The following is a 13673-nucleotide window of genomic DNA, read 5'->3' as shown; positions in this document are numbered from 1 at the left end:
TGGTAATATCCAGACAAGAAATATTCCACTTTTCCCCTCCTCACAGGAAAAGGTGGACCTGGACTTCAGGGTATAAACCTAGACATACCAGGGGGAGGAAGATAAGAAGAATTAAATAAATAATAATTTAAAAAGAAAAGCCCAACGGAGATAAACGAATGTCCCCTCATCTCCAAACGAAAGTTCATCGGATTTTTATTCTAGAGATCTCATCTTCAGGATGTCAGTGAACACTTCCACTGCATGCAAAGGTGTGGATCCAAACGCGGTTGATACTTATGACAGTGGCGATGATTGGGAAATCGGGGTTGGAAATTTAATAATCGATTTGGACGCCGATTTGGAGAAGGACAGACAGAAATTTGAGATGAATAATTCCACCAATACCACCACTAGCAGCAGTACCAGCTCCAAGGATTGTGGGGGTCTGGCTTCCAGTGGGGCTAATGCTACCTCAGCCTTAGCTGATGGCCTAAAATTTGCTTCTGTTCAGCCCCCTGCCCCCCAGGGGAATTCCTCTCACAAAGAGACTAGCAAATCAAAAGTGAAAAGGAGTAAAACTTCTAAGGATGCTAATAAATCTCTGCCTTCTGCTGCCTTGTATGGGATTCCTGAGATCAGCAGTGCTGGCAAGAGGCAGGAAGTCCAAGGGCGCCCTGGAGAGGCAACTGGCATGAATTCAGCACTGGGTCAAAGTGTGAGCAGCAACCCAAACGGCAATAATAACAACACCAGCAACAACAACCCTATTGCCTCTTGCGGGAAAAACAAAGAAGAGAAACCAGGTAAAACCCAGGGCAGCAGAGGCTCCAAGCGGGATAAGGATGCGGGGAAATCCAGGAAGGACAAGCAGCATGACCTGCAGCAGGGCCACCCCAACGGTGGGGGTGGCAGCAGCCAAGCTCCCTCTGGGCACCTGTATGGCTTCGGGGCCAAGGGAGGCGGTGGTGGGAGCAACAGCCCCTTTCACTGCGCCTCCTCCACGGTGGGGGAGGTGAGCAAAAGCACCCCGGATTCAGGGTTAATGGGGAACTCTATTTTGGTAAAGAAGGAAGAGGAGGAGGAGGAGAACCACAGGCGAATCAAGAAATTGAAAACAGAAAAGGTAGGACAAGCTCTTCTTCCCCCAGCTATCTCCCCCCATGTGTTTATTACAAACTTCCCGCAGCTGTGTTCCTAGCTCCTGTTATTGGTGTTATGCGTTTGTGATATACATATAAACTGTGTGTACAAACCCCACTCCCGGACAGAAATTGCTACGTTGGAGCTTTATTTTCGTCTTGTCTTTAATTTCTCTCCCCCCCCTCCATCCCCACTATCTCCCAAATGTGGCCAAACGTATGTTTCGTGTTGTCGTGTCTCCTCCTTTGTTTATTTTAAAGGAGAATTCGAAATGACCCTTCCTGATGGGGCTGTTATTAGTGTAACAATCCGAAGTGATGTTTGCAACCCCCGAGGACACGTGTTTGCAGACTGGAGGCTTGTTTGCGTGGCTCAGACCTAGCTGCCTGGGTTTTGTTTACTATCCTTTTTATTGTGCACTCTAGTATAAAAGCGGATGTTCCTTCTGCCAAGGTGGAAGGAAATTCACATCCTTTCTCCACACCCTTCTCTTTAGATTGAGACAGGGAGGAGAGATGTATCCGCAGATACTTTGGCTCTTCCATCTACTCTAGTCTAGGGTCTTTCTGGTATTGGGGAGCTCTTGTGTTTACAGCAGCCAAGAGGCCTCGGAAGCTGGCGTGGGGAATGGGGAGCACTGAGCCAGAAGACACTTAGTGCCTGTAATAATTGGCCTGGAGGAAGGGAGTTGGGGGAGGGGAGTTCACCTTGTACTATGATATATGTACAAAATATCTTTCTCTCATATGTGGGGGAACAGTTTTCTCCTGTCAGGGCAGTCTTTCTTATCTGAGCCCTATAGGTTCTTGGCTGTGAACTTCTTGTTTGCTGAGTGGTTGAAATGTGTGAAAGAAATCAAGTGGTGTGTGTGTGTGTTTCTCCCCCCCCCCCTTCCTTTCTGTTAATGCATAAAGGATGCTCTCTCTAAGAATAAATGGCCTTGTATTGTTAGGGGAGGGTGGGGAAAGAGCTGGTTTTCTTGGCTATTGTTATTGCTCGTTCAGGCAGGTTCTAGTGTCTGCAGCAATTGTTCTATCCAGAGGGCAGAAGGTTTCTTCTCTAGGATATAGGGGGCTATTGTTGGTCCATAATTAAGAGTCAAATGAATTCTACAGGTTGGGTTAAACAAAGACACCTCCCCCCTCCAAAAAAAACCCTTAAGGGTATTAGCTTGTGGCATGATTTTCTGGAATTGGTCTTAAATTACTTGCCTTTACAACTTCCCTGACTGACTTCTAAGTAATGGGAAAACTTTCTGGCTAGTATTAAGTGTACAGAATTGTTTACCAGAGTCCAGATGGAGTGAAGTCCTTGGGAAAATTTATGCTATTTACAACGCATTATGAGCCTCTTTTTGTGTGTCATTGCTGATGTTTAAGATTGTGTAATGCTTCAACAAACTCTTGGGCTATTGATAGGATTAGATTTTTGGGGGTTGTGACATTAAATATGTTAAGAAAATGTAAAGATAGATAATTCAAATTGACCTCTAGATATATTATCTTAAAAGTGGAAAAAATACCTACAAATGTGAAATTCACATTTGCCCCTCATACAAGACTCTTGAATCTGTTTGTTTGACTTTTCTAAATACAGATGAGAGAAAGTAGGTTGCTTTAGTTAATTCACAGGTGTAAATTTGCACTCTGATCACTCTGAAAGGTGTGCTAAAATCCCATGGTCTTTTTACTAATTTAGTACATATAGTAGGCATTTACTTTTGTTACCAGTAGTCTTCAAATTGCAGTTCTCTAATCTGCTTTAACTATCTAGCTAAATTGCCCTAATCCAGTCTTCACAATGGTTGTGGTTAAAGAGTCAGAGCCATTTGATTGGATTCAGTGGCTGCCTGGAATGTGGGAGGTACTGCCCTTTTGCAACCCCCTTAGCCTTTTAATCTTTCAGCCAAATGTTCACATTCAACAATTTTGTTTAGCTGGCAATCTGAACATTTCAGTATCTCAAAGGCTTGCTGTCATGGCAACAGAGATTAGAGAGTAGTGTGGTTTCTCAGTTTTTGTGTTCTTTTCACTCTAGTCTCACAGGAAATTGTATGAAGAATGAATTCATATACATGCAAGTAATCTTCAGTCAGTGTAATGTAAATGGGATAATAGGTAAATTAAGAACAAACATGTTAGGAGTAGTTTTGAGCCAAAGGTACACCTTATTTTCCAGCTCTTGGCTTTATAGAATTCTCGGCGCTTGCAATTCCACTAACACCCACTGCTGTTGGCACACAGTGACTTTAATATAGGCTTCACACGTTAGAGTCCTGCAGTGCTGGCCATTGTCTATCACACTGGTGTGCTGGCTTACTGTTTTAAACAACATCCCTTAGTGTTTCACTCCAGAGAGCAATTTCTTTAAAGAACATCTCCTACTTGGCATCTGAAAATAGAACTCTGCAGACATTGGTTGCAATTTTAGATCCAGCCTATGCTATCAATGAAACTTCAGTTTTAAAAAAGACTTGCAAATCATTCAAGAGAATTTTTGTAAGGATTTAAGATTGAATCTTTTTTTCTGCTTTGGCTATACACACATGTATCTATAGATGTGACATGCCCAAAAAGCACCATTGTGACCGTAGATAACTATATAATTTTCAAGCCTGGCTGTTAAAATCAATTTCCAGTTGTTTTAATGTTTATGAATGAGTTGTCTCGTAAATTTGAATAATGTCTTGTCAGATACAAATTAGTTAATGCCCACAAAGAAACTCAGGTTTTAAATTTGTATAGTGTTGGAGGATATTTTATTGTGTTTGTTTACTCTTTGTTAAAAGCTTGGAGCAGATTCCCAAGAGTTGCAGTCACTGTTTAATTTTCACAGTATGCTCAAATGTCTATTTTTGGTCTGTTTAATCTGTTTCCTTACTGCAGAAAGTCATGTAAAACATGATAAATTGGATTTCATGAAGTCTAATTAAATCAATGACTGTGTTCTGCTGGCTCTTTTATGCAGAAACCACAAGTATGTTGTAAAAGTCGCCACTCCCCTAATATGTGGATAAAGTCAAAGTATGCTATAATTCTAAGATGTTTGAGCTATATTCATGAAGCCCATTTTGTGGTTAAGCCACCAGTGACATGTCTGAATAGGTAGATTTGACAGGTAGGCTAACCACTCCTAAGATTTTTGGTGTTAAAACCTGCCCTTTTCTCCACCCTTTAATTTTTTTAAGCACAATTATTCCGTAAATGTTGGTCAACATGTACTCTTCACCCATATTACACTTTTGTAATTTTAATTGCTCTTACACTGAGAAATGTTCAGATTATCAGTAGTATTATGTCCTAGATTTTGTTTATTGTGTGTGTGTGGGCTCACAACAGACCCTAAAACATGGGAATACTAAGCATGGATTATGAAAACCTTCTGTTTGTTTAGGGGGGGGGGGGGGGAGAAATACAGAAAGTCTACAGCAACATTTTAGCTGTCTTCTATCTTTAAAATTAATAAATCTGGTAATATTCCAGAATGGAATTTACTTCTCTTGTATTGGTTTATTGGCTTTCATTAAGACGATATTTCACATCTGAATGTTGTCTTCAGTGAATTAACCCACATGTGGCTGGTATCATTTATTTTATTCTTCTCGTATAGCTGTTGGTTTTACACTTAATCAGGGAATTCTATGCACATTTTATAAGTACTTGTAAATTGCTGAAGAACATGTTCTGATTAATGAGTTTATAGAGATATGCTTTCCATATATTTTGTGCGTTACAAACACTACTTCTTGGGTGTAGTCTATTCAATGTGAAATAAAAGGGCAGAAAGGTCACTTGCTGTAATTAAAGAACAATGTCCATTGTTGTTTGATAGCAAACTGTTTTGAAAGCTACATAAGGGATTTGGCTGTTAAAATCATTGATGACTATGGGTGTCTAACAATAAGCACAGCTCAAGGTTCTAACGTGCTGTAGCTCTGTCTAGTAGTGTGACAGTGCTTTCTAAGCTGGGTGAAGAGGTGTTGCCCTTTGGCTGAGGAAAGCTTTCTGTGTGAACTTGCTGACCTCTGAGAATACGTATGACCCGCTTTGCTATTGAATTCCTGTGCAAGGCTAAAGTAGCATTAAAACAATTGAAGGTGGTCTAGAATGTTTATATCACGAAGTATTGAAGGTGATGAGGTTATTCTGAACTACAGGCAAATTATATTTCACTTAGGACATCAGTGATTTTACAATTTTAATAACTTCATAAATACCCATTAAAAAGAAAAGGATTGATTGTCCAGATGTCATGAGGTTAAGCATGTTCTCCACGTTAAATGGTTTCGCTGCAAGATTGTTTTAATTAGAGTTATATAAAGACTTTGTTTTTCCAAAGTAGCATTTTATAGTCCAATAAATGAAATGTATGTTAAAAGTGCTAAGCAAAATTCTCCCGTAACCACAGAGGTGTTCAATAACCAGAGTCAAGTAACATGGAAAGTACCATCTGTTCCTAGTTTTCAACATAAAGACAAGAATTGAATAGCTGAGATTTACTCATATTTTGACTCTTGCTTTTTAAAAATTATTTTAAAAAGTTCACCTGGAACTTTATAGAAACTTTCTGAATTGCAATAATACAAGCAAGACTGCGAAAACACATGTTCGTACGTATATTTTAACCAATTCCACTTTTATTTAAAGACATTTCCAGAAGTTCAGTCACTGAAGAATTTAGTATACTGAATCAGCTCCCGCAGGCAAACACAATGATGGCCATTTTTTCAAAGATCTTATTGTTTATCTAGAACCTGAATTATTCTATCAATTTTCTCCAATGAGGGAAAAATCCTTCCGAACGGTAAATTTAGTAAGCTCCTATCAGTTACCTGATTGTATGTGATAAAACCATTAACTAAAAATTTCCATGCAGAGACTTTGCTGTTCAAATAAGTGTCCTAAAATTGTTGATAGCTGGATTTTTTTTTTTTTAAAGATACCTTTAAGTTCTGAACTGTTGGCAATAAGATTCTTGGCCGCAGACTATGAGCCCTGGATAAAACATCATTCGGCTTTTGTTTGAGGTCTTTTATTGAAGCTAATGACTGGTCTTGTGCCGCCCTGAGATAAATGACATTATCTCTGAGTGGGCTGACAGGAAACAGACATGTTAATGGTGAAGCTGCGGGGAGGATCTGCTATAGTTCTGACAAAAGAGTAAAGCATGGACCCCTGGTTGTGATCATTAACACATAATGCATTCCTGCTTTTCCTATGAGGGCCATGATAATTGGAAAGTATTTTATCAACAAGCACTTAAATCAATTCTGAAACTCCTAGTTTCTTTGCATGCTAAAACTAGTGTGTTTTTTTGTTAAGAAATGTGTGATCTAGTTTTTAAAAGATGCCAGCTCTAGGCTGTATAATATTGACATCAATATGAGAATCTGTGGCCTGCTTTCCATTAATTGAACATGTCTTTTGGATGTTAAGCATTATGTTCTGCATTTGGACTGTGTTATCCTTTTGATTTGTATTTGTAAAAGTAGATATGAGGCCAAATGCTGCTTCTTTTATTCAGGCAAAAAGTTACATTGACTTCAGTGGGAGCAGGATTTATTCTGTGTTTTGTAAAACGTATATATTTATTAGGTTGATATAAAGTGCATTTCTCTATGAAAAAGGACAAGACTTGAAAGGTGTTTATGGGGTGATGGAACTTAATAGTACCGGTTAGAAAGCTGCGAGCTTGATGTCACTCAAGAATGAATAGGTCTGCTCCTTATCTCTAGGAGCAGGCCTCTTGCTCACCACTTCCATTGAGAAGGTAAGTGTGTTCTGTGAAGCAAAGGCAAATCTATTCTATTTGAAAGTTTACAGTGCCTGGCTGGTTCTAATGCATCTCCTGTGCACTTCCAACTTGCTTCAGTTTCTGAGATCAAAAAGAGAGCATGCTGCAGGTTGGCAGGTCACAGAACGTATACTATACTTATTTAAATTGTAAATTTAAATCTCAGTCATTTGGAGATCGAGTTGGGAGATGAAGTATGCGCTGTGCTCCAGGAGCACTCGGCAAAATCCTATGAGAAGTAGAGGTGGGAAATCAGAAGACACAAGCCATTGTTTTTCTGGTGCCCATGCTTGAGCAAGGATGAAAGTGATCCAAATATAGTGCTCTATCATAGGGTTACCATCCGTCTGTATTTCCCCGGACATGTCCGGCTTTTGCGTCTCTAAATAGCCGTCCGGGAGGAATTGGTAACAAGGTTAAAATGTCCGGGGATTTTTTCTCCCTCGCCCGCCTCCCTCCCTCCATTCCATGCAGAGTGCGGCTGCTGATTGGGTGGCTGGGCCGATTGACCCACTCCCATTGGCCTCCAGCAGCCAGAACCCTCCCCTGCTCCCCCCTCCCTCTGTCTGCAGCCCTGTGTAACACACAAACCGACCCACCGGGCAGCGTGTTTTGCAAACACGTGGAGCCAGAATGATAAGGGGAGTCCGGGGGGGGGGGCAGTCAGGGAGTGGGGGAGTGTTGGATGGGTCCCCGGCCTCCACCTGCCACCCCCCCTCCGTGCATTGCGCCCCCCCCCCCCCCCTGTGGATCCTCTCTCCCTGCCTCTCCCTTGTCTGGTTGTACTGCCAGAGCTAGCAGCAACTGCTGTCTGCCGCCCCCGGGTCCTAGTGCCCCCATCCACTAATGGGAAGACAGGCTTCCCTTACCCTGCCCTTCCATCCTAGCCCTGAGCCTCTCCAATGCCCCAAACCCCTCAGCCCCAGCCCTCATCCCCCCACACCCTAATCCTCTGCTCCATCCCTGCATCATGAACCCCTCATCCTCAGACCTACAGTCCTCACCTCTGCATCCCCTCCTATCCCCAAACTCCCTCCCAAACACCCTCCCCCCCCACACTCCCTCCCAAAGCCTGCACTGCCTCCCACCCCCAAACTCCATCTCAGAGCCTGCACTCCTCACCCCCTCCTGCACACCCACCCCCTGCCCCAGCCCGGAGCCTGCATCCAGCACCCAAACACTATCCCAGAACCTGCACCCTGCACCCCTCCTGCACCCTAATCCCCAGACCAGGACCTGCACCCCAGACCTCCTCCCCCTCCCAGAGCCTTAGGCAGGTGGGGAGGGGTGGGTTCTGGGCACCACCAAAATTTCTACAACCCTGCCACCCATGTGAGTGGATAAGGGTCGGGGCAGTCAGGGGACAGGTAGGGTCCTGGGGGGGTTCTCAGCAAGGGGCAGTCAGGGGACAAGAAGCAGGGGGGGTTGGGGTTCTGAGGGGGTAGTCAGGGGGTGGGAAGTGGGAGGGAGTGGATGGGGGCGGGGGCAGGGCTAGGGCGGGGCTTCCCCCCCCCGGTGTCCTCTTTTTTGATTGTGGAAATATTGGAACCCTATCTATCATGTAATCTTTATTTCCCTTGAAGCCACTGAGGCTATGAATATAAGTAGGGACTACATGTGTGAGGTAAAAGTTGCAGGAATTGACTCAGGAAGGGTTACATCAGAAGGTTAGAGTGAATACTATAAAGAAATATGGAGATAAGAGGCTGCAAATATGAAATTAGGCGTATTGTGTAAGTAATGCCTAGATACTGTGCACGTACGTTCTTTGTAACTCAAGCCCTCACTGTATATAATTTTTCATCTTGCATACTGTGTTTGGCATGGTGTTACTGGTGCATGTGGCATCTAAGCATGCACTATACTGATGCTTATCAGACCTTACTCAAGATTCCTACCAGACTCTGACCCAACCCATCAAGGCTCACACGTGGACAAATGATTAGTTTGAGCAAAATAACATGCAGGAGTTACACAAAGTGGGGGAGGTAATATCTTTTATTGGACCAAGCTCTGTTGGTGAGGGAGACAAGCTTTCGAGTTTAAACAGAGCTCTTCTTCAGGTCCTGGGACCGACACAACTCTGTATACATGCAGGAGTTTCCACCATCCCACGGGCAGGCTAGATTTCTTTCACAGCTATTTAGGCAGCTGCATGCTGGCCCTCTAAATAAAGTTATTGAATAATCTCTATTGCTCTGTTTTACTCCCTTGCATAGTTCAAGCAGTAGGCAATAATGCATCTTCCTTACTTGTTCCATGGTACTCAATTGGTCTCCATGAGTATAATCAAGTTTTTGTATTACTTCAGATTATCTCTTGCCCTCTAGCTGGGATAATTCCTGTTGGACAAAGTCTGTAGAGAGATTTATCAAATGGGAGTGTCAGGTTATTCTGTACTTAATCCATTAAGCACAATACAAGCTTTACACAATACTTATATAATGTCATAACATACAGTTATACTAGCCAGAATCACTACATTTCTATGAAGGGTTGGTGAGATTGTCCTGGTTCTTATTTGTGCCTTTTCCCCTTAAATTAGAAACATCAGGCCAGATCCTTAGATAGTGTAGCTCTATTGAGTCCCTTACACCACTTGAGAATTCGGCCTATTTATGGTCAAAATCTCAGGTCAGCATTGTTATATTTACTTGTTAAGGGTTTTAAAAGGTTTTTAAGGTTTCAGGGTTTGTCAAACTTCTAAGCCATTTTCACTACATTGAAAAATACATTTAGAACAAAATAGTTGATAAATGTGTCCTATTGGTAGTTTCAGAACATGCCAGTGTAAATCTTCATCTGAAGCATTCAAATTTTAAATCCGATGTATTCTTCAATCTTACCTATGAAAAATCAGCAGTTGAGTGCAAGCAATGAATTGCTATTTGAACTATAAACACTAGCCTAGAACTGCTCTGTGCTATAGCTGAGGTTGCACTAATCACTCTGTTGCAGTTTCTCTTTAATTCAGACTAAATGGTCTTGGCAATTGGAACAAAGCATTTACACTTGAAAGAAAGGTTGTAAAACTATTCAGAGTGGAGTGACTGACAATTGAGTTGTTTGTATTTTTTTTTTAATTTTGTTTTTGTAGAAGAGAGAAAAATCAAGAAAAATCAAGAGGGGAGATTGGCACTTTTCTCCTATGGCTGTTGAATTTTGATTAAAATACCTTTGGGAATAGATCAGATAACTTATGGACGCATGTGGTGAATTGTGATGTCTTGCTTGGATTTACACTTCAGGCTGCATAGTCTTGGTGTCTGTGTCCCTTATGAGTGCTAAAATCCTGGGTCAACACTGTGATTAAAAATACATTATGCTTTAGTGTGAGAGAAGTTTAATAATATTAGTATTCTTATTTAATCTAGGTAGGCAAATACTACTAAACCTGAAAAGAAAGATTTCACCTTTTCCAGCACTTTGCATACACAATGTCTTCAGAAACTCTACAAACCAAAGCTAGTGTCCATTTAAATGTTGAGGTTATTTTTCCTAGTAAATTTTAAAAACAAAAAAAGCAATGCTTAGGTGAATTTTGAATCCTTTACAAGAAATCCTTTCTGACTCATGACTACAGACAGTTGTGTGGAAAAAATAATTATTGCAAACAATGAAATTGTTCTTGATTTTTTTCATTTAACTTTTTTCTAATTTTTATGTCATCTCAGTCTGAATATTATTATTCACAGGAACTATCCCTGCTTGACAACTGCGCTTTCTGCCTCCTGGGAACCTTCACAGTCAACTAGTAACATAAGAAATATGTGCCCACAGGGACATTTTAAGTATATTCCAATCACAACATGTGAATGCAGCTTTTACAGTTAAAAGAACAGATGAAAATATACAGTATTGATTATATTTTGTATTTTGATTAGTAATTTTAAAAAGCTGATGTTCAGGTTGTGGTATTGTCTCATTATGTTAACCAGGAAGTAAATGGCATTGTGCCACAGAAGTATAATTTTACTTAAAGGAACTTTAAAGGTTTTGATGTGTTTTCTTTTCCTCTTATTTCCCTGATGGCTTCTTTTTATTGAAGGGTAACTTGAGGAGAGCTGGTAGCAATTTTATTGCCTTCCCATGACAGTTTGAAATAATAGTTTGGTCTTTGGTTGCCAGTCAACTTTCTACTAGTTAGCTTGATTCTGGTTTTTATCATGTGGCAATGGAATATAAAACGTATATGTTTGTAGTTGGTTCTAAGAAACTGGCTCTTTTTTTTATGCTTCAATTAGCAACAGAAGACTAAGCTCCAATTGGTCACACTTTTGTAAACTCCTAGAAGTCACCTTCTTTCATCCTTTTGATTAAAGAAAGCTCCCAAGTTTAGGATCAGTTTCCCAGGAAAGCTTGACGCACATCTGGCCTCTTTAGCTGTTCACACTATACAGTTTAATTTTGCACTGTTAGTCTTTCACATTAGCCATTGACTTAATTCAGAGGTTTTGTTTAAGTTCTTTCCTATCCAAAAGCACAATCCACTCAAAAACTACCTTCAGTGATATTTCAGCTATGCTATAATGACCTATGCTAGAAAATGTTCTGAGTCTGTCAGAGCAGTACTACGATAGGTGTTTGCTAAATAAACTTAGATTTTATATTTTTTTGCTGTTTCTTCCACCTCAACCATTTGGAAGAGTCACAAGCAACTTGTAACCTCCTTTCACGCAGTGTAGAGGGCCAGACCAAATTATTTTTGGATTTCCTGTCAACTCCTTGGCTGATTTTTATGGATGGCTCATGTTAAAAGCAACAATAATGTTTGAATTGGAAGGGTTTGGTCTTTGGGTTTTTATTCTTCATGGAGAACTGTTTATTTGTGTGTGGTTTGCCACAGTACATGGATAATACTATCAAATCTGGGCTTTATTATAAGCTTATAACTGTAGAGCATCAGCAGTAGTTGTGTGTTTCTGGGTTTCATGTCTTTGTCTGTTTTTCTTTTTGGGGGAGGAAAACGAAATTAGATCTATATCTTAGCAACAAAGAGTGAAAATTAGATACACAAACAAATCAGAAATTGACCCCTTTTCTCAACGGGAATCAGTGGTGATGTTGGAAGTTTTACATACGGTTGGCCAAATATCTAAGAAGTTGTTAGTTTATTTTTTTCCCTGAAGATATATGAAAGATACACCTGGAGTATATTTGAGTATTAATTTACTAATTCTCCCTTGATCGAATGTTATGTGATGTACACATGAAGATTAAATTGTGCTGAGATCTGGACTTTGAGAAAAATTATTTCATTTTGGTCATAATTTGAACATAACATATATGTTATTGCTTCACATTATCAATTACTATAGAAAAAGAAATTCAGATTCCCTACTCTTTTAGCTGGTATGAAGGTATAATTTGATATAACTAGGATAATATTGCTTGTTGCTGTTAAAAAATAAAACAAAATATAAAAACATGCTATTGTTTAAAAAAAAATATAGCAACTAAGCTTTTCAGAATCCAGCTACTTTTGGCTAGTTGTGTACATTTACATTCTTTGTCCAAATCCTTCATCAGCCTTTCCCATGATGCTTCAGCAGATGCCAGACACTGAAGTAGAAGGCAGGCAGCTGTTTCCATTACACCATTGCTATACTATCCACCATAATTGGTGTATTTCTTTTTCTTTTTTTCTTCCCCTCTATTCCCCTCACTTTTAAATACATTTTTTCCCACTGACATTTGGGAACTCTGATTTATTTGTCCCCAGGTTATCTTGTCATTGCTAGTATTTTTTTGAAAAAAATCTGCTCTTATTTTTTTCCATGAAGAGCCTGATTCTGCAACTCTTGATCATGTTGAGTCTGCAATCCTTACTCACGTTGAGTAGCAGTTTCCCGCATTAGTTGTCCCTGGGATTACTTGCATTAGTAAATACTACTCAACATGCATATAAATTTGAGACTAGGACCTTAAGTTAATAATTTGATTTATGTCTCTGACAACTGTTGTGTGATTTTTACATTGTCTGAATATATACTTTGCACTCTTACACTTTCCTTTTCTACCCACTCCGCTGAAAATAATAGTTTCATAGCTCTATGCTGTTATTGCTGAGATATGACTGAGAGAACTGCATGCAGTACAGTGAAGCACATTCATTTTCATCTAGTACCCGTTTATTGCCTTGAGCACTGTAAATCTGTCAGCTCTTCACGATGCTTTCACCTCTTTCTTCATTTGCTCCAGCTTCTAGTTTGACAATGTTCCCCTGAGGCAGAATTCTAATCTGCTTCCAATTAGTTGCAAAATGTGACTGAAATTTCCACATTATGACTGCTGTTTTACTTGCACGCACACATCTAGAAACAAATTAATGCTCTTGAATATTTATTTTTTGAGCCCTTGGATTTACTTTCGGAGGAAAAGTTGCCAACTGTTTTCAAGTGACTTGCAAGGTTTACGTTTTTCCTCAAACTCTAATATTTTGCATAGATTTAAAGATGCCCTCTGAATTTTTTAAAAACCTACCCATAAACCTTCCCAGCTTTCTGAGATTATTGAAAATGTAGTACATATGGGGAAGATATAAAAAGAAATTGCTCTAGTTTTATCTCCTCATTTATAATTATCTTGCCAATTCAAAATATAAGAATTCCGATCTTGTGGGGATCACCAACACCACAGAAATCTTTTTTTCTGCTGATTTAAGATAATGTGCAGGAAAAAGAAAATGCTTATTTTCTACTCTTCTTCCATCTGTCAACTAAGAGTAATTATTTGATTGGTGGAGGAAGAGTCTTAGA

General features: G+C 40.0%; 1 protein-coding gene across 5 annotated transcripts in view; it reads left to right on the top strand.

Annotated features, from left to right (window-relative positions):
- The window catches only part of ZNF608 (zinc finger protein 608), a 105653-nt gene that overhangs the window by 3316 nt on the left and 88664 nt on the right, over positions 1 to 13673 (top strand). For 4 of the 5 annotated variants that reach the window (XM_005305166.4, XM_005305165.4, XM_005305164.5 and 1 more), the window contains one exon: positions 47 to 1105. The exons of the other annotated variant lie outside the window; for it this stretch is intronic. In XM_005305166.4, the coding sequence (XP_005305223.1) occupies positions 221 to 1105 (885 nt within the window). In that variant the 5' untranslated portion in view covers positions 47 to 220. The remainder of the gene's footprint in view (positions 1 to 46; positions 1106 to 13673) is intronic. 5 annotated transcript variants of the gene reach the window in all.

This window comes from Chrysemys picta, chromosome 6, assembly GCF_011386835.1.
Source record: "Chrysemys picta bellii isolate R12L10 chromosome 6, ASM1138683v2, whole genome shotgun sequence".
NCBI lineage: Eukaryota > Metazoa > Chordata > Testudines > Emydidae > Chrysemys > Chrysemys picta.
Note: the sequence above shows the minus strand (reverse complement) of the source record. Positions and strands in the feature narration are given on the sequence as shown.